Genomic DNA, 20722 nt, shown 5'->3' on the forward strand with positions numbered 1-20722 from the left:
AGTGGAGTGACGTTGGCGCGGTCGTTGAAAACAAACCCGGGCAGACATTGTTGACATGACACTGGCAGGCAACCACCGATTAAACTGACAACCTTTGATAGTTGAAGAAGTTGCTTCTGCACAGGGGCACGCAATATACACCGGACATGGAGTTATCTCCCCTTATAAAGAAAATAGGTAGGCTAATTTAGTAGCTAAGCAGATGTAGCTTGGGACCACGATACTGAGTTTATCTGAAGTTATTAACAAAAGATATTAGCCGCTTGCAAGCTAGCTAACAGTAGCAGCTCTCTCTAAATGTATCTCTTTTAATTGTATCTCATAGTTAGCTGTTATTGTTATGTATGACGTTACTGTGCAATGTATAGTTGTAGCTACCGTTAGCTAAGGACTTTAAGTTCTTTATACTTCCACTCAGCGTTAGCTAACTAGCTAGTTAAAAACAAAACATCGTAAACTCTGCTGCAATGTCTCTTCCCAACTTAACACGTTGTTTTTTTCAAACTGTAGGCCACTCTTTGGTGGAGATAAGAGTTCGGGCACTGAAGAGCATCATATGTAAGCTGGACCATTCCCTGATTTCCGTCTCTGACATTGTCCAAGAAAAAATGCTTTTTGTGTATCTTCTGGAGTGGTTTAATTTTCCCGAGGTTCCAATGCAAGAGGAGGTCCTTGAATTGCTCACAACTTTGTCAAAGGTAAATAGCTAAGTGTCTTACGAGGATATAATTCTAACACTACAGTGGCCTGAGAGGAACGACATAGTCAGCATCTGATCCTACGAATGTGCGACAAAAGAAAATAGATAAACTGTAAATCTAATTCGCCTTGGTTTCAGTCTGTATCTTTCAAAAAGCTGTATTCTCTTTTTCATGCCTATTTACTTTTGCATTTTGTCTTCCAAGCATCCTAGTGCAGCCCAGATGCTGAGAGACGTTGGGGCAGTGGACTTTCCTCACCCAACTGTCTCCTAATGTGGAGCCCAGACTGCGAGCTGTCATCAGTGGAACCCTGGACCAGCTGTTCCAGCTACCCGATCTACTCCCCAGTCATACGACAGTCTATTCACATGGACCGCGTAATACAACTCCAACAGGTGTTGCAAGTTAAGCCAATTATTTATTTGTGTTTAGAGTCTGTCATCTGTAAATTAGAAATTGTTAATAATCTTATGTCGGGGAATGGTTCGGAGGGGATGATGTAAATTCTAACTTTACAGACATCTTTAATCAAATGTTGTTTGTGAAATGTTATTTTAACGAATCAGTCCCTACAGTTTTTCCACCTGAAGAAGATTTTCCTAAAATGGGCTATTTCCACAAGAGTATACCAGCCCATACAGATGTACCACCTCACAAGATAGCAGGTACCAGCATTTTGAAAGCATAATCTCAAATTTTGTAATGTGTGTTCCATCTTGTAAAATATTCATTTTGTTTTACAGTGCATGAGTCAGTGAGATGTCTGAGGTTTTCTGTGTTTCCATGGCTCACTTTAACAAACACAGACAGACATATACTTTCATCCAATGAAAGGTGAGAGACAATGATACAATACATAGACAATACATGTCTATAAATAATAATACATGCCTGATTAAAATGTAGTGTTAAATTAACACCATAATGATTTCATTCAGTAACAATTTATCAAAGACAGGTCAACCTGACTTTTCTTTCACTAAGCTTTTTGTTTTAATCAACTTCACAGCAGTGTGTAGTGATGTTAAATTACTGAATAATTCATGTATCTGCTTTAATTCTTTTGAAACAGTTCTCTAAGGAGCAATAATCCAAACTTGGTGCGGACCACATGTGATCTTCTGTGTGATGTCATTATGCAGGACTTTCCACCTGAGATCTTCCTACAGAGGCCCAGTATTATAAAGGTACAGTGCCATGGTCTTTGTGAAAAGCACACAGAGAGTATTGTAAATATGCAAACACGTATCTTTTTCTATACTAGTATACTTTAAAAATATAGGAATGGAGAGGACAAACCAGGCAGACATTGTTTTATCATCTTCAGGTACAATGGGTTTTGTTTGAATGTTTTGATATCAATTCTAAGATTACACTGATCCCAATTACACTCAACAAGCACTTAATTAGGAACACCTGTACACCTGCTGTAATTATCCAATCAGCCAATCATGTGGCAGCAGTGCAGAGCATAAAATCCTGCAGACACAGGTCAGGAGTGTCAGTTAATATTCACATCAAATGTTAGAATATGGGGGGAAAAAAAAAAATCTTGATCTTAGTGACTTTGACTGTAGTGTGATTGTTGTGCCAGATGGGCTGGTTTGGGTAATTCTGAAACTGCTGGTCTCCTGGGATTTTCACACGCAACGGTCTTCAGAGCTTCTCAGAATTGTCCAAAAACCAAGAACATCCAGTGAGTGGCAGTTCTGCAGACAGAAAGGCCTTGTTGATGACAGAGGTCAGAGGAGAATGGTCAGACTGGTTGGAGCTGACAGAGAGGCTATGGTGACTCAGATAACCACTTTTTACAATTGTGGTGCTATTATTAGTATGGTGTAAAAAGTTGAGTTGAGTTTTTAATAGTTTCAGTGCCTTGTAGCAGGGCGTTAGAATAACTGTCAGTGCCATCATTTTTAGTTTAAAGGCTGTCAGTCTAAATTCCAGCGACCCTCAGGTGCAATGCCTGTCTTCAAGATAAATCCCTTCATTTAATGGAAAATTTGCACTGTTTTGACTTAAAAATGCTGGCTTGTTGCAGACCCCAAAATCTCTCAACAGTTGATTCAATATGGACGTCCAAAGAGACAAAGTTAAAGATGTCACTGAAAAATTACAGAGCTTGCTTATTTTATTCTGGTTCTCAAATAATCCAGCTGCTGTTATTCACATCAATTAGATGAATTGTATTGTTTTGAGGGGCTAGTGTGACCACCTCATAATGGATTTATGGGTTGGTCACTCTAGCCATTGTCAACATAATAACCTGTCAAATCGTGCCCTTGAACAAAACACCAATTCATAATTCTGTGTCCCTGATCTTGTAGGAGGTTGTGGAGGCCTCTGGAGGTTTACTTTGCTTGAGCAGGCACCTGATTGCTGTGAGGATAGAGTATGGTCCTGATGTACCTGCATGGTGTGGAAGTCCTTGGAACGTTTTGCTTCTTTCTTCTTAAGGCCTTCTTGAACATTAGAGATTCTGAAAAAATGGAGGCATTTGAGCTGTCCCCATACTGGTCATGTTGGCTTTTGAGGAATCTCAACTGTTCTGTGTTGAAAATGAGAAAATCAATGTGCTTGTGTGAAGTTAGCTTGTACTGTAACTGAACTCATATGAGACTAGCTGATACATGGGTTCATACAGATATGCTCTCTCCCCATTTCTGTAGAGAGTGGTGCTCACTTTTTGATGTATTTACCAGTATCATGTCAGCAACAAAGTGCATCTGTTATCAGAGTTGTCATTTCATTGGCATAGACAGAGTGTTGGAGGAGGCATCATTTTACCCCGATGAGCCACTGCGTACATAACTATTTTGTTAATAAAGTGGTGCATTATACTAAATCGGTCTCAGGGCAGTATTAGCATACTGTCATCCAGCAGTCTCATCATCAAAAATAAATCATTATGGGAAAATACGTTTCTTTCTCTGGCTTTACTTGCCCCTCCTTTGAGTTACTAGAGCTATTAAGCTAAATTAAAAGACTTGGATTTAGAGACATGACATCATTAGCTACAGAGGGCAGGAAATCTGAACTTGGAACAAATTGCTGTTTCAATAATTCAATTCTACTTGCCCTTTTTATTTAGTGAACTTTATCATGACTTTTCTATCACTGTCTGAGTTTAGTCCAAGCTGTACATAGTCTCAGCTTGGACTCTGTTCTTTCTGCTAGTAAAGGAGCTAATATATTTTTCCAATTTCAATAGTATTCTAACTGGATATCACTGGATGTTAATTATACCTTTAAAAAAGCTTTCCATATCCCCTGATCTGTTTTCAGAATCTTCTGTCCCTGCTGAGGGTGGGTTCGGGTAAAGGTGAGGCAAGCTACCTCCAGTTGCAGGCTCTTTCCTGCCTGCGGCAGCTTTGTGCTGGGCTGAGGAGGAGACTTCGCTTTCATCAAGATCCAAGCTTCTACTCTACAAAGCAAGGTAGCATGCCTTATGAGTTAGGCTGATGTACAGATCTTTTAACAGGTATTTTTTAATGCTGATATCAGGGAGTTTCAGTAGTGATAAATAATTTTTATTTATATGTTCTTATATTATAAAGTAACAATCACCTGGTTGCACTAAGGCATTCATTTATAATCCACTTGTTACATAAAAAAGTTAATATATTCATCAGCCATATTCTTCTTCTAATTCAAATAGATGTAAGGGATTAAAATAGAGTTTACAGCTATTGCTATCTAATCCTACTGACTAATTTCTCACAAGCAGGATATTTTAACACCACCATATTTAATCCTTTCTCTGCTTCATCATACGACTGTGTGCTTTTTGTCCCTTTTGTGGCTGACAGATCCAGTCTCCCAGAACTCCTCCTTCTCCTACACCCAGGAGGTGCGGGGGACCCAGCGTTCCCAGGCCTCTTCCCCGGGGGGTGGTGAGTGTTCTCCCCGGCCCTCTGTAGTGGGACGCACAAGCCAGAGAGCCAGGGGGGATGGCCAAGACGGGGATGCAGTTTCCAACAGGTGTGTGCAAACTGAATAACTTTCTCTGCATGTCTTTAGTAATCGTTTTGAGTGAGGGCAGAGATTTACTCGGTTTGTCTGTCTCACCTCTGAGCCATAAGTGATATGTCAGAACTGTATGTCTTCCTTGCTTGTAGAAATGATTTTTTGATATGATACAGCATTGCAGTCAATTCTGTTCATCAGACCTTGCATGTAACAAGAGAGTTTTATACTTTTGGAAATTTGTGCACAGTAGGATTGTTTTGTGGCTTTGATAATGACAAAATTGCTAGTGACACCAGCAACCCGCATAAGAAGATAAAACGATGTGAGGAAGTCTGTGGAGGATTTTATTCTTCTTTATGAATTCAAATAACTCCAGGAGCCCTCTAGCGGCCAGTCTGCAGTATTGAAAAATCACTTCTGACTCCTGTGATGGCATATTCAGTTTTTTTTATGATCCATCCCTATACAGCTCATACGTCATTCCCGGTATTTGAGCGGTCCGAGCACAGATCATGAATTTACAGTTGTCTCCCTCCTCTTGTCTGTGATTCATCCAGTGGCAGCTCACACAGAGGTGGATCAGCAGTCCAGGCCCCTGGGCAGATGCCCCAGTCACCTGCAGATGTGGCCCACTTGGAGCTTCCTGACCTGGGTGTAGAAGATGTCTTGGAGCTGCAGTTACAACAGCTCACTTTGGCCCAGTTCACTGTTGCCACCATGGAGCATGCCATACCACTTCTTAAGACAGGTAGGAGTCTTTGTAGTTTTGTTTTTTGTAAAGGAAGGAGGGAAAAGAGATTTTTCTAAAATAAATAAATCGGCGATCACTGTCTGTTTCTCCTCCTTTTTTTGCCTGAGATGCAAATATCCCCTCACCTGTTTCACTACACTGACGGTGTGCTATCAGCTATTATTTGATCTCGTCTCCCCTGCTCCTGCTCTCTTTCTCTCTCATTTCTCAGAGGGTTCACATGTGTTCCATCGTGTTCTGGAGCTGCTGTGCGATGCTGTCCTCCTGCTTGGGGACAGCGTTTGTGAGCTGGTCTGGGACGATCGCAGCCTGGTGGGGATGGAGCTGGCAAGTCAAAACACAGCTCATGACAGCCTCTTATGTAGATGAATGGATACACTTCACTGAAAAGGGGAGCTGGGTTGGCCACTAGACAATTTTCTACAGACACACAGGCATACGGTGCTCAACTGTCAAGGAGAACTGTAGGCATGTGATTGAGCTGAATGAATTATATAAGGTTACAAAGGCTTTCTGCTGGTTGCAAACAGCCTCTCACAAACAACATGCACACCTCTCGTCTGTACCCCTGGGTTTATCTAAGCACAGAATTGTTGGGTTAGTAAATGTCTTCATTTATTATGTGTATAAAGTCCACAGAATGGATTGTGTTAAACTGGTGTGTGTTTTCTTTTTTTACCAAGCAGAATCATTTGTTATTCTCCCTGACTGTTAAGAGTATGTTCCTCTGCAGGGGGACTTATACACTTGTCAAGCCCAGGGCCCTCTGGCCCTCTGCTGTTTAATACATGCCCAGAGCCTTGCAGCCTGAGAACTGTTTTGTCATCTTTATGTGGAGAGCAGCTTTTCTGTGCCAGACCTCTAGGTTTTTCCTATGGGAATGGGCCGAACTGTTCAAGCCAGCCACAGCAATGCACAGGGCATCTACTGCCCCCTGCTGGTGTTTATCCTCTATTGTTCAATTTCTGCTCCAAGAACAAAGTGGCTGAGAATAGATTGTCCCAATTTATTCATACTGAGATAGGGTGGATCTGTATCTCGTCCCAAAATAACCCTGAAATCTGATTACATTCAATTCCTAACCCCTGGAAGGAACAATTTTTCTCTTGGCTCCCAGCCAAGTAGCTGTGCGTCAGTGTGTGTCTGTGAATGTGAACATGCACGTGATGTGAGTACATGTGTGTGTGCTGATGTTTGGGCATGTGCTCTTTTGTCTACATTCCCATCTGTGTGTATTTTAGAAGGAGAAGCTGCAAACCTTCTTGGAACTGTTGGGGGATATCCTGAGCTACCATCAGAACTATCCAGCAGACATTCCCCACAGCACTCAGGTTCACCACAGAATGGCCTACATGGGTACGGCCATATTCACCATTAAATTCCTACAGACCATCCTCCCTCCTGAGAAGGTGTGTGTGTCCTTCTTTGACCGAATCTTTTACTACTTTAAGTGACTTAATAAACCTCAGAAATTAAGGCTCTCCTCCTTGCACAGGCTAGTAACAATCTCCCAGAAAGCACTGCTACAGCTATTTTCCACCTAAGCCTGGACACATCATTGGGAAGTTTATTACCCAGCATGCAAGAGACAGCAGTTGCCTACTTGGAGCAGGTGAACTCTGACGGCCACGACCTCTACAGGAGGGTCAACCGTGCTGCGCTCTGGATGGAGTCCACTTGCAACTTTCTCAAGGAAGGACAAGCTGAGGTATGAACTCTATTATATAGACATACATCTTAGCCTGTATTTAATATGTGCATTATATATTTATTCCTTGGTTTATTTCTTCATTAAGGGAGAGAAGAACTGGTTGGAGTTACTGGAGCTGGCAGACCAAGCTATTGACGGCCTCCCGTTTCACCAACACTTACCCATCATCAAGGAATGTGTTCAAATCTGCTCTTACCTGTAAGATACTGTAAACATCATGGTTTCTTGCAATATAAAGTCAGTCATTTCTTATTCTGTATTTAAATATTGAGTAATTTTAAGGCTATATTCTTTTTGATCGTCCATCATTAGGTGGAAGTTTGATCAGCCCAGTCCACTCCTCCAAACAGAGAGTCAGAAACTTCTCCTCAAGCTGCTGTCTCATCCCTTGCCTCCTGTCAAGATAGAAACATACACATGCACTCTAAACCTGCTCAAGGTCAGAGCAAGCCATTTAAATAAGCATACAAGTTCTAGCTGAAATGTACCAGAGTAATAATGTGGGTCTGTTTCGGTGGGGCACACATATGTAAATAAGTAGGACGAAGATGGATGAATCACACATCTTTGACAGTGTGCTATAAAAAATAACCACTTGACATTTGAAATCAGTCTTCCTTTTCATTTTGCCAAGCACTGTCTAGAGCGCATGGCTACATTTAAAGTGAATTGGATGTCTTATATGCATGCACAAAGGAGAGGAGAGCGACACTTTATGATGTGCTTTGGTGTGATTATATACACCCCTAGGAATGCCTTGGCATCCAGAATTTGTCACGACAGGAAGCAGGAGCCTGTGGTGGAGTCAACTTCCTCATCCACCACAGGGTGCTCTATGAAATAAGTGCTTTTGGACTTCAGGACTCTGCAGAAAAGGTAGGTCTAATTCTTACTTGTACTTGTTTGGTTCTTTTGGAGTGAGGTCATTCTGGCCCCTTGGTTAATGTCACGGCATTTTAAAGGGATAAATGCAAATACAGGTGAGAATAATATCTGTGTGTTTTTTACTTTTAAAGTTACTGTACATTACTTTAAGGTCATGCTAAATGTCAGGGCTCACCAATTTCATGTAATTTAGATGTTTAAAAGTCATGTATAGTACCTGCTAGTAAATGTTTTGTCAGCAGTGCCTTTGTGAATTCAGCAGTTTACCTGTGATCTATAGGTGAATCTTGCTGCCAAGGATATCCTGCTATTCCTGCTCAAGGGACGATTGATGATGACAGCATCAACCTGGGACAGATTCAATGAAGCACTTTACCCGGTCATGCCCATATTACAGGTGTTGTGCTCTCAGTGGAGGCTGTGTTGTATTTGTACTACAGATCTCATAAAGCAGCATCATGTTTGGAACTTATTACATTATATTTGTGGAGCACGGGGAAGGGGTGTATGTTCTCCACAATCAAAACAACTATGATCAAAAGTGCAATTTTAGCACTCTTGGGCCACAAAGACTGCATATTGAGCTGCCAGCGAGAAAAATGTAGTTATTCCCTCATTTACATATTCTGTGTTATATTGTTTCTTTTTTGGGTGGAAAAAAACAAGCTTTTATTAATTGTTCAGTTTCAGGCAACAGAAAGCCTGAAAATTCTTCATGAATATACATGAGATTTTGACTAGGCTGTCAAGTGTGATTTAATTCAAGGAGGCCATTCAGAGATGGGCCTGCCATGTCAACAAGAGACGAAATGAAACCACCCGTAATCAAAGTGATGCATATTTTATTTACTGTTGTGCTGCTTAGCCGGAATTCCCCATTGTTTCTCCTTTGTCTGCCAACGCATTCTGAGAATTGTGTACGTCTGTGTGTGTGTGTGGCAGGGTTATGCCGCCACTGAGGAGTCACTGGGAAACTGTGTCCTGCTGATAAGTGACATGTTGGACACAGCAAGAGACAACGTGTTGCCACGTACAGCAAAGCTAAAAGCAGCGCTCCGACTCCTTTTCACCAAACAGCCTACGTGAGTCCAGGCTCTGGGTCTTTCTTCTGTCAATATTTGTATTTGTATGTAATGTCTCTGTGTTTCTTTGGGTGTTATGTGCCTGCTCTCTATGTTTGTTTGGGTGTTATGTGCCTTGCATTACAGTGGTGTTTGTGTATATGGTGATGGTATGTTTCTTCTGTGCGAAGTTGTTTGAATTTGATGTCAGGTCTCAAGGTTTTTTGTTACTCAGATTCTCGAGAGACTGAATATTTTGCTTTACAACACTTATGATGGACATACTACCACTGTCTTGTTGCTGTCAGGTGATATGCTCATCAAATCATCTAAATGCTCTGTGAGGCCTGTGTAAAATAGCTATTCAGTCCCAGTCTATGAATATTGATAAAGATGGAAATTAACACCAGACACTGGCCAGGAGACAAGCTCTCTGAAATTTTGGCAACAGATAATAGATTTGTCTGCCCCACCAGCAACTTTTTTGACAACTAGTTGTCATTTGGATGCTAAAATGAAAGTACTCAGTGCACTAATGTAGATAAAATACTGGTTTATCATGTAAAAATGTTGTTATGATGTTGTGATTTTAACTGAAATCTTCAACTCCAAACAGTGTGAGAATAGCAGCAGTGCAACAAATCCTTCCTCACCTAACCAGTCCTGATGAAGCTAAAACAGCCAGGCCAGACCTGGATCAAGTAGCGATCACCACACTCCCCAATCTCTACTGTCTCAGAAATCCTTTAGACATCTCACTGGATACAAGCAACAAGTCTGTCCTCAAGGTAGAAATCTACACACAGAATAAGAACATGCTTGCATGTACTTGTACACAGACAGAAATAAGTGCTTACTCAATGCGTTTAATGGTTGCTAGGTGGAGTCAGTGGAGAAGCTGTTTTGTATCCTGTCTTCAGACACTGTTGACATCTCCCTGAGAAGATCGGCTGCAGAACAGTTGTCTGTAGTGCTACAAGGTGAGTTACCTGTAAAACGTAAAGCAGCTTATGCTTTGGGTCTTTCCAGCTGGAATATTTTTGGTCTCACAGAGGTGGTCTGTGTTTTTCATAAGTGTAGCCTACAAGCACCAGCAAATTTGTAGATGGGGTAGCATCAGCGTAAAGTGTACAAGCAGAATGCAGTTGTTAACAAGTCACATCCCTCTAACAGGTGATTTGAGAATGGTATTGAGGTTGATGAAGTATGGTGTGAATTTCCAGCTGCATTAAAACAGTTTTGAACTGCCTGAGTTCTAGATTTAATTGTATATACTTGATAAAATTATAAACAACTTAAAAAATGTGTGTGATATTTAAGTCAAAGATCTCCCTTTGTGACAACAACAATTTGCAGCAGAGTTTGTGCCTTCCCACCACCATATGTTTTAGAGAAGCAGGAGAAGCAAATAGCTGAAGATTATGCAAATGTTTATTGTCAGTATATTTAATTGTTCTCTTACTTCCCTGCAGACACAACAATGCACCCAGTGCTGAAGAATCTTGGAATAACAGACAAAGTCATTTCTTTCATTATGGAGAGTGTCAACGGCAACAAGGTAAAAACAAACTTGCTTTGGCAATGTGATAAATAGATGTGTACTGAGAGAATTACTGTTGAAGCCAAATAAAACAAACCCTGTGTCTCGTAAATGCAGTCACAACTGCTTGCGTTTGTGTACATGTCCTCTCTTAAGTGTGCTCATGTGAGTACATGTGCTGCCAGGAGATGTGGAGGAAACCCACTGAGGCGTGTATGATAGAAGGATGAAATGGCCTGTGTTAATAGTGTCAGACAGGCCCTGGTCAGCAGTGATTTTTGCCCTCGAGGTAGTGCAGTCTGCTGATCATTCTCAGGCCTTGAATCAGAAGCTGCTAACAGAGGTAATCGTCCAGCGGGTCTGGCTACATGGAGGTGGACGAACAGGGCCACAGAGAATGACTTGTCTTAGCTAACAAGTGTGTATAAGAGGGATGACTGCAGGTTGTATTTGTTCCAACCCTCCATTGCCTGCAACCTGGCAGTCATAAAATTTGAGTTTAGCTCATGTGAAGTGACAGTAAAGAAATCCTGTGCATTTGTATGTGTGAGACAGAGCAGAAGGGGAATGTGTGTGTTTGTTTGTGTTTTCCCTGCAATTAAACACCAAGTGTGTATGTTGCTGTTCTCCCCAGAGTATGGATTGCCTGCTGGAGCCTTGTGTATGTATCCTGAGGAAGCTGGTGTATGCTGATCCATCTCTAAGGCACAGCCTGGCACAGCGCAACCTCCTGCTCCTCACTCTGCTCAGGGGTACGTTCACAAGACAGCTCATTAAGTAACTGCTATACACATTGTTTTGTGTTAGCTCGAGGGCACATTCTCAAAAAAAAAAATATATGACAAGGCATCCATTGATGCATAGCTTTCAACCATGTTGTCACACTTCAGTAAGTGGCATATTAGTATGATGCAACTTGTTGCTAAGGAGCACATCTCAGCGCATTGTTTAGAGATTTAGTTGCAGTGCTGTAGCTTGTGAGATATACAGGAAATTAATGGTGCACAATTCAAAGCTAAATTTTCAGCTCCTCATTTTAAATCACACTTAATTATACAAAATGTTAACATCTTGATTTTGACTACCTGTGTAATTTGCACAGCTCATTTTAAAGCACTTGTTTGTTGTATTAAGACTTGGGTCATTTAATGTCAGAAGAGGCTGCAAAGCCAGTAGTGGACTGGCAGTATCATTGAGGATTTCCAAAAGTGTTTATCTCCCTAATGAAATTTCAAATGTAAAATTCTTATAAATTTATTCATGAAACAGAGATAAAGTTAAGGGTGTGGTTGGTTTGTATATTGTTTGTTTATGTTGTGTTTCCATTTTATAGCATCCTTGATATTGAAGGAGAACAAAAGCAGTGGAAATGACATTGCTGTCCTGATGAGTTTACTGCTGTTTGATGAGATTGCCAGCATTGAAATATGGTGAGTTGTTTCTCCTCTTTTTGAGCTAAACCATGCTTTTAATAATAATGTGTACATCCATTTACTAGGTTCTTTCCTGTCATATTAGGTCAGACAAATCCAGCACAGATGTGACTCTTGCACCATTCTCCCTACCACTGACAGTAATACGCAGGTAAGGTGAGCTATTAAGCTGTGAAGGGCAAGTTTTTCTGTCATATCAGGACTGCCTTACCCTTGTCAGCAGCACGTTACAAACAATATTCACAACATTTTACTCCTCTCCAAACTTCTCCCTCAGGTACAACATCCCATTTCAGGTGGCAAGTCATCATGCTGTCAGCCCCTACTGCTGCATCCTGCCTCCATCGTCTGAGCTCCTGACCCTGGCCCCTGCCCGCCAAGCTCTGCAGGTGGCCTGGAACACTGCATGGCACTCTGGGATAGACAACCTCCTTGAGGAGCTGCGTGGCAACTCCACCAGGGTTGCTGAGTAAGAACATTAATGTTTTGTTGTTGTGTAAAAACTATAATGGCAAATAGATTGGAGGTTTGTTTTGATGCACAAAATGTTGAATTTAAAGAAACTGACCTGAACAATAATTCCATCCATGGCAGGATTTTTTTAACCAATAAAGGAGCCTGCTACAAATCACTCTTACACATTGTTCTCTCTTGTGGAGAATTGAAGGGAAGAATTAGTTTCAGAGGCTTGGCATCTTGTGTTTCATCTGTCTTCATTTACTTCTAATGTGATCTAATTCAAACAGATGAGAATGTCTCTCACACAGTTTTATCCAGCTTGATTTCAGCAAAGACGTTTAAAACACAGAATAGATGGATCAGTCTGTCTGAAACTAAATTTCCTTGGAAGCAGACTGCTTGTTTACAATGGGTTACTCATTGAAAATTGAGAGGTGTCTTCCTTGGACTTACAATTTTGTGTAAAGTGTAGCTCTGTCTTTAACCTTTGATGATATTGTTGTCTTATTAAAAAGTTTAAACTGAGTTTAATGATGTAGTTGACAGTTTTCTTGACTACTGCTCCTTGATCGTAGCTGATGTGATCATTTCTGCCTCAGCTTGTTTCAGTCGCAAGTAATTCTCAAAAAACATCTATCTAGGATGACTCATAAATGTCTCATCCCTCCAGATTGGTGATCAAATATGTTTGTTAATGCAGTCATTAGTATGCTTCTGAGGATGCTGCTTATGCAACATTCTTGTCAGCACATCAATAGTCATGTAATGTGATTTTGAATATATATATATTTTTTAACCATTTACATTTCGTTCTCCACAGATTTCATCCTGACTTAAAGCTGCCAGAGGCACAGGTTCTGTCACTGCAGGTGGTGCACCTTCCCATGGCGCTGCAGGACTGCATCCAGGCCATCATCACAGCGGCGGGACATAGTTCTGTGACCTCTGCCCTCTCCAAGCTCAGCCTCTACTTGCTGATTGACAGACTGGCTGTTCCTCACATCCCCACCCACAGCTGCAGAGACACCCTTCACTCTCTCAACTGGCAGGCAGCGATTGCCAGGTACACTGTGTGCAAGTTTAATTTAAGATTCATGTATTGTAGTTTCACACGCTAATCACCAAGTAAATATGTCTTGTTATGGTTTATGAATTAAGAAAATAATGGGAGGGTTTAGCTGCTGCCATTATTATTACTGCTGCTATGGAATTAAACACAGTTCTTGCTGTGACCCAAGTGTTTTTCCATGGCTCAGTGAACATAGTGTGGCTTTTGTCTTGTCTTGTTTTGTTGAAAAATTGACACATACTAATGGCCTTAAAATTTTCAAATGCCTTTTCCATTTATAGCGCCCTAATATAACTACTCAAGCTTCCCTAAGGAAGTAGAATTTTACAGAAGAAATGAGCAGATTTAATTTTGGACCCTTGATTGAGCGCATTTCTTTTTTTCTTTAGTTTTTCTGCCTGGTATTTTTTTCTTTTCTTGTTGATGTTTTTTTTTTTTTTAATTTAAAATATCTTTATTCTTTATTACAATTACTAGCTGTAAAGGTATCTTTTCTTCCTCAAACTGCTCAAACTGAAGCTTGATTTAAAAATGTAAATCATTGAAAGGTATTGCTTCAGTTATAATGAAGAAGAAAAAAGGATAAGCCTCCATGGAAGTACATCATCATTCTAATGGCATGCTTATTATTGCTATGTCCATTCAGTGTTTTCACTGTGAAATGATGTTTTATGACAGAACAAGACTAAAACAAGGAAGAAAATGGGAAAATGAATAACGGATAAAACTTTTTCAGTGTACTTAAGAATATGTCATTATTCAGTATCTTCCTGTCAGCCACCTCCTTCCCTCTTGTTGACATGGTCTCTGTCTGCCTGCAGGTTTCTCCAGGTGCGTCCAGCCTGTGTTGAAGATGAGAGGTTGCTGGTGGGCATTGTTGCATTTTTGAATGCCTACTTCAGACAGATGCACAGCGGGTCTGCATCAGACCCAGAGGACAGGGACCTGCGCTGGATACTGGAGCTGCTTCTCAACCAGGTATAGATAATTTACACTTTCTGGACAAACCTAAAAGTAAAACCTCACTTCAGTAGTACAATATTTCTTTTCAATGAAAGGGATATTTGAAAGTTTTTTGACACAAAGTGGCAAATTGTTACTACTCAGTTGTTGTGGTAAAGATGCACTGGCATTATATTGGTCTATGCATCTTGTGGTCTGACATTTCCTTGACAGCCAGCAGCCACCTTATCAATAGGTACTTACAAATCTTAGTAATATGTACTGCTCTAGCTTTCTTTGGTGTGTGTATGTGTACAATGTGTGTGTGCATCTCTGTTAGCTAGTAATCTGGTTAGACTCTCTCCTCTCCAACACAGAAGGTTATATACCTGTAATCAAAGCTTTAATAAATCACATGCCGTCAGACAAGCCAAACATATTACTCTCTCATAACAAGCAAAAAGCTGTATCACAGTGTACCACCACAGACCTACGGCACAGATTATTTCTGAGCTCTTAAAACAAAGTTGGTTGCCCGAGGAGAAGAACCACCACACTGTTTTAGTGTGGAGAGCTGCTTTTAGGATTTAATCAGTCTCACCTTGGCTTTCTCATTAATGTGTGTGTAAACAATAAGCCCTCCCCTGGCAGCTAAAGCAGACTCAGATTGAATGCCTGGTAGGGGTGAGCAGCTCCGCTCTGCTCCAACTTTTCTGTAATTACTGAGCTGTTTCAGGAACATCTGTCGCTCCCTACACTTGCATTAACTATCTACTCAGTGTGCACTGCTCAGTAAGAAATTCTGCATCTGAGTTTTGTAAGGAGAGAAGGAGGTGCTTGCACAAATACACTTGTCAGCCTCTTCCACATCTTCTTTCCATGGGTCAGTTTGTTTGAATTGAAAGGTCAGCAGAAGATTCACAGAACTTTGATTTTACTATTGATACTGTATAATCCACTAAGGTTAATGACCCCACTGAAAGTGTGTATCCTCTGTGTATTCATAATGCAGTAAACAAGAAGGCATAAAAAGAAAATAAAAACTTATTAAGATGTAATCTCACATTAAAGTGGGCTAAATCCAAAACAATTACATAAAATCAAGGAGCAAGCCATTTAAAAAAGATACTGTTGGTGTCCGTCCATCCATCAATCATCCAGGACACAGTGTCCCTCCTTAAATTGCTGCTTGTTGTGGAGACCCAGACCTCAGCTCAGAGCCCAGTGGAACCAGAGGAACTAAAGAACCATGTCAGCCAGAGACTGCAGAGAGAACTCACCAGCTTCTTTAACACCTTACTCCTGCGCCTAACACGCACCACTGACAGGTAGGATGATTTCACACAAAAGCTTGTGACTCTTCATTAAAAAGCCAAACTTGAGGGCAAGTGAAAAGGTCCTTCATCTTGTGCTTTATTATAATCTAATTTTAGATGTTAAGTTGAAAATTACATTTTCATTATCATACTACAATGGGTATGAATTTGGTTTTATTTGCTTATTAAATATAAAGTACTGAATTCAGCATTGACTGTTGCTCATGGCCACAGAGGCACAACTGATATTCCAACACCCTTCTCCTACTAGCAATATGTCTACTTCAATTTTTTCTTCATAAATAATGAATGAAGAAACTGTAATTATTACTCTGTTCATTGGAAAGTGAATGTACTCTAATGTAATGCTATTCAGCCTTTCTGTGGAAAATATTAATGAATATCAGGAGGGGTTCCTCCACTGAAATGGAAGTGTTTATTTCAGTTCATTTGTGATGTTCAAGGTTCTAGCATAGTCATTGTAACATGAGAATGAAAACCAAACAGATAAAACACCACATTTTTATGATAAGGAATTGGTATATAAATTGTCAACATTGTCTTGTTTTTTTTCCTCGTCTGTCTGGTTTTTGCTCGTACTCGCTCTCTCTCACTCTGTCCTTCCGTGCCTATCCAGTCTGTGTCTGGCATTAGCAGGTCCCTTCAAGAGCCAGCTGGCAGTCTGTTTGCTTCAGAGCCTGCGGGTGTCTGACGCCCCGCGTTTCTATGGCCTTCCCAGCCTGGAGAGGACACTGCAGGGCATGGTCAGCCTGACTGCCCAGCCTGGCTGGAGCTCCCACTGCCCTGACCTGGAGCCCATCTCCCTCTGCTCCAAGTATCTCAGTGGGCTATTAGAGGTTTGTGTTCGTGCGAGTGTGTGTGTGTGTGTGTTTGTATGTGGCACATGTGTTCAGTTCTGTGTCTGCACAGTATCATGCATATGTTCATGTGTTGCATGGGCATATGCAAACCTCCTACCCTCTCATCAGAGTTGAGACTGCCTACAGAAATGAATAAAACAAAAAGAATAGTACTTTCTGAGGAATTAATTAAAATTAAGCAAAATATGGTTATGGGACATGAATCACAATAGGTAAAAATCTCATTGATTAGATGTGCCACACTGTGAAGATGCTGATGAGATTAATCAACCTTGCCTGTTCCATCTGTTCAGTTGTTCAACAGTCCATAAAACAATGGTATAACACAGTGTAGACCAGCTTGCGCAGCAGTCCTCAGCACAGAGGTGTCCAAACTTTTATTTTTGCTTGGGAATGGAGCCCCCTGTGGAATAGACAGCTCTGTTTACACAACGGGCTGATTTCATGGACAGGAATCAAGATTAGATGAAGACTGAAGGTTAATTTCCCTCTCAGTCAACATCTCTGGGAGCTACTTCCATGTCTCTTACAACAATCAGATACCTAAGTCTTTCACCTTAGGCTTCTCAGCCCTCTGACCCACCTCTCACCCAGTACTCCTGGCACTGTAGGGCCCTAAAGCTCAGCAGGCCTTGGGCTCCTCTCTCTTCATCTGCTCTTCAGTGCAGTCCCACATCCTGATGGCATATCAAAGTGAAATAATTAGTCTCTGTTGTATTTAGCTCTCCTTCGGATGCAGTGAGTTGCATGACAAATATACAGTACTCACTAACTCAGAAACAAGTGCTCTTTGTTCAGTCGACTGACTTTGCCTTTGGTGTTTGAATGACAAACAGAAACTGGGAGCAACATGTGATAACGACCATTTACCAAATCCAAATAACGTGCACCTCTGCCAGCTATGATTTGCAGGATTAGAAATTCTGGATGGGAAACAATGAAATTCATGATTGCACTGCACTGCTCTTTATTTCTACATTCGTAATACAATCTGTGTCCTTTGCACAGGTGATCTCCTCATTTTATGTTGAGTGGGGAGGCAATTCCATGTCTTTCATGGGGAAAGGTGTGACAAAGAATGCTGTCATCTGCTTACTTCACCTGTCCCATGAGATGTTGGCTGAAAACAAGGACAAGGCAAGTTTCATCAATGCTTAGTGGTATGATTACCACAACCATACATGCTGTAAATAGGATGATGTGCTCAATCATGTTTTGTCTTTTAATTTTTTCTGCATCAGAACTTCATTTCCCAGTGGTCTTTGGGGAATGAGGCAGCTGCCGAGGAGACCAGTGGCTCTCAGCTGGGTTTGGCCTGGCTCATTCCACTATGGGTGGACCGAGATCAAGAGGTAAAGATAATCTCCATCTTCTAATTTTCTTGAATTTAAACCCATTCATACTTGCACTTAAAATACCTACAGTTTAGGACAATATAGTCCTAAGTTTTCAGAGGTTTTCTATAGATTTGATAGTTTTACTTCATAAACTCTGTCTCTCATAAAATGACGTTTCTAGATGCTTGGCTTTGGGGATAAAATGAAACCCATAAGAGTTGTGCAAGAACTCACAGACAAAAAGAAGCACATGACAGCTAGTCATACCAAATTCTCTGTCTGTCTCCAAAAATAAGTTCCCACACAAGTCAGTCTAAGATGCTCCCTTGACAAAGTAGACTCCGTCTTTGCCATCATCAATTAAAATGCTAGTCTAGTATTATGAATAACCAGCACAGTTCAAATCACATTTGATATTGCTATAGATAGGTGTCTCATAATATTAGCAGCTTCAGCCTTGTTTGATATCCATCACTTTTTTTAATCTGCAGATGTGAATGCATCTGATCTGGGATGTTATTGCCCTACATTCTTCTCTGCCTATTTCTTTCTCTATTCTCAAACATATCATCATATCTCAACAAATTTGTGTCTCCCCTCTCGTGTCAGGTGAGGTTTGCCAGTTTGGGTTTGGGTGGAGCTCTGTCCTCAGTACCCAGCGGGTGCCATGCTCTGTGTGCTAGTTGTCAGAACATCAGCGGAGGTCTGTGGGGCACGTTGCTCAACATCCTCCTGGATCAGCAGGAGAGCAGCATGGTCCGCAGAGAGGTATGATGTTAGAACTACAACTGTGCTCTGTAATTGTCTGAACAAGCCATTTTTATTGCTACACGGGAAATCCGAGGAGTCCTGAGTCAAGAACTTTTTTTCATATTTGCAGATGTAATTGAAAAAAGCTCATCCCATCTGTTGCAGGTTGTCAAAAATTGCCATTAATGGTTTGTCCCAAAATTACTTTTCACTTCACACATCTATCAAACTGTGAAAGCAAGGCATACTTCACTTTCACTTAATCAGTGGTCAGAAAATGTGGTTGGCCTTTTATGTATTACCAGCCAAGTACAGGCAGATGGCACTGTTGCTGATGCAGTTTAACTTGACCCAATGTGTGTGTGCTTCTTTTCTTTCTTTCTTTCTTTTTTTCTTTTTTTCTTTTTTCTTTTTTTTGGTTTGTGTGTCCAGGCTGCATTTATCCTGCAGAACTTACTGGTGATGCCCATGCCTGCCAACGCAGAGGAGGCCAAGGACTCCAACTGGCAGGTCAGCAGCTCTGCCAGCCAGTTAAAAATCTTTTATAGACCATGAACTGTTTTCTCTCTGCCTCTCTTTCTGTTCCTATTCTCTCCCTCCCCTCCATTCCTAACCATCCTCTCCTCTCTCATTGAGCCCGCAGGGTTCAAACCAGGGGTGTTTCTAGAATTGAAGCTCTACTTGGGTGCAGGCCTCCAGAACTTTAAACACTAACAGCATCTTAATTTAGAATGTCATTACACGTGAAGTGAGCTATATGTCAGAGCTGAAAAAAATCTTATCTTTGAAAGCAAGGCTTTGCTGTTTACTGATTTTGGTTGCATTTGCCAGAAAAATGTTATCAAGACAAATCATGCCACATAGAGAAAGGGGAAAAAAATGGTGACTGCCATGCAGGGGCTTTTAGAAACAATAACAAAAAAAACAACTAAAGTAGGACACAAAATGTCATCCAGTAGATGTGAAATGCTTATCTTACATCACTGCCACAACTAAACTTAAAGTAAATTTCAGTTAAATGTGTTGAAAATATAGGTCTAGTGACAGAGGTTCAGACAAAGTGAAGACCAACTAGATTTTAGCTTTAGCCCCTCTGTGTTTAGTCCTTTTTCTCTCCTCTGTTCCTTTTCCTCTGTTCTTATTAGTGAAAACTCTGTACAAGTGATACAACAATTTCATGTGCATTAATCTCTCTGCATCCTTCCAACATTCACCCTCATCTCTCCCAGCACCCTTGTGTCCACGATGAGGTGTCTGGTGTCTCCTTGGTGGGTCTTCCAGCGCTCCAGGCTCTGCTCTACCACTGTCAGTACTTCCAGCACGTGGCTCTTGCTGCCTCCAGTTGTTACAGAGGCAGGTACACTTTCCACTTACAGCCTCGTGCTGGAACTAGCAGTGACACTGGTCTTGAGGAGAATGATTCACTGGGTAAGCTGTGTATGTTAAATTACTGTTGTCATGATGTTATACAGAAAGAGACACCACCTCTGGCTTTTATAATATCGATCTGAAAGTTTCTAACCTGTTAAAAAAAGTGTTTTATAGTCTTTTTGTGTATATGCTTGTCTAGATTCTCAGGATTCTTTGTGGTTCTGGAGATGTGACCCACCAGCACCCACTATCAACTCTAGCAGACCTTCCAGCTCCCTTTCTACATCCAGTACTGTGGTTAGCAATGCTCCTCTGTAAATAAATAAATAAACAGCTGAATTGAGTCAAATGGATCCTCACATCTTCATGTTGTCCATTACAGATAAGAGGTTCAAGGCCACACACCCCTAAGGCTCCCTCCCCATTGAGCATCTCAGAAGATACTCCTGCCAGCAGGCTGATGGCTCAAGGTACTATGGAGAGAGAGAGTGTGTGTACGTGTGTGTGCACACGTGCATAGTAATACTGCATGGTTTAGTTCTTCAT

The 20722-nt window shown here is 41.1% G+C and overlaps 1 protein-coding gene across 1 annotated transcript in view; it reads left to right on the top strand.

Annotated features, from left to right (window-relative positions):
• The window catches only part of rttn (rotatin), a 30328-nt gene continuing 9606 nt past the window's right edge, over nucleotides 1–20722 (top strand). The window contains 36 exon segments of the mRNA XM_018674004.2: nucleotides 1–177; nucleotides 511–698; nucleotides 906–950; nucleotides 952–1096; nucleotides 1268–1366; nucleotides 1445–1535; nucleotides 1774–1888; nucleotides 3987–4137; nucleotides 4511–4682; nucleotides 5228–5418; nucleotides 5633–5748; nucleotides 6663–6830; nucleotides 6917–7129; nucleotides 7218–7330; nucleotides 7445–7571; nucleotides 7883–8008; nucleotides 8298–8414; nucleotides 8960–9099; nucleotides 9695–9866; nucleotides 9959–10058; nucleotides 10551–10636; nucleotides 11253–11370; nucleotides 11952–12048; nucleotides 12137–12202; nucleotides 12329–12520; nucleotides 13331–13573; nucleotides 14401–14557; nucleotides 15683–15849; nucleotides 16475–16694; nucleotides 17727–17855; nucleotides 17960–18070; nucleotides 18665–18823; nucleotides 19238–19315; nucleotides 20035–20233; nucleotides 20376–20473; nucleotides 20559–20646. Of these exon segments, the coding sequence (XP_018529520.1) occupies nucleotides 147–177; nucleotides 511–698; nucleotides 906–950; nucleotides 952–1096; nucleotides 1268–1366; nucleotides 1445–1535; nucleotides 1774–1888; nucleotides 3987–4137; nucleotides 4511–4682; nucleotides 5228–5418; nucleotides 5633–5748; nucleotides 6663–6830; nucleotides 6917–7129; nucleotides 7218–7330; nucleotides 7445–7571; nucleotides 7883–8008; nucleotides 8298–8414; nucleotides 8960–9099; nucleotides 9695–9866; nucleotides 9959–10058; nucleotides 10551–10636; nucleotides 11253–11370; nucleotides 11952–12048; nucleotides 12137–12202; nucleotides 12329–12520; nucleotides 13331–13573; nucleotides 14401–14557; nucleotides 15683–15849; nucleotides 16475–16694; nucleotides 17727–17855; nucleotides 17960–18070; nucleotides 18665–18823; nucleotides 19238–19315; nucleotides 20035–20233; nucleotides 20376–20473; nucleotides 20559–20646 (4828 nt within the window). The 5' untranslated portion in view covers nucleotides 1–146.

This window comes from Lates calcarifer, linkage group LG24 (genome assembly GCF_001640805.2).
Source record: "Lates calcarifer isolate ASB-BC8 linkage group LG24, TLL_Latcal_v3, whole genome shotgun sequence".
In the NCBI taxonomy this organism is placed as follows: Eukaryota; Metazoa; Chordata; class Actinopteri; family Centropomidae; genus Lates; species Lates calcarifer.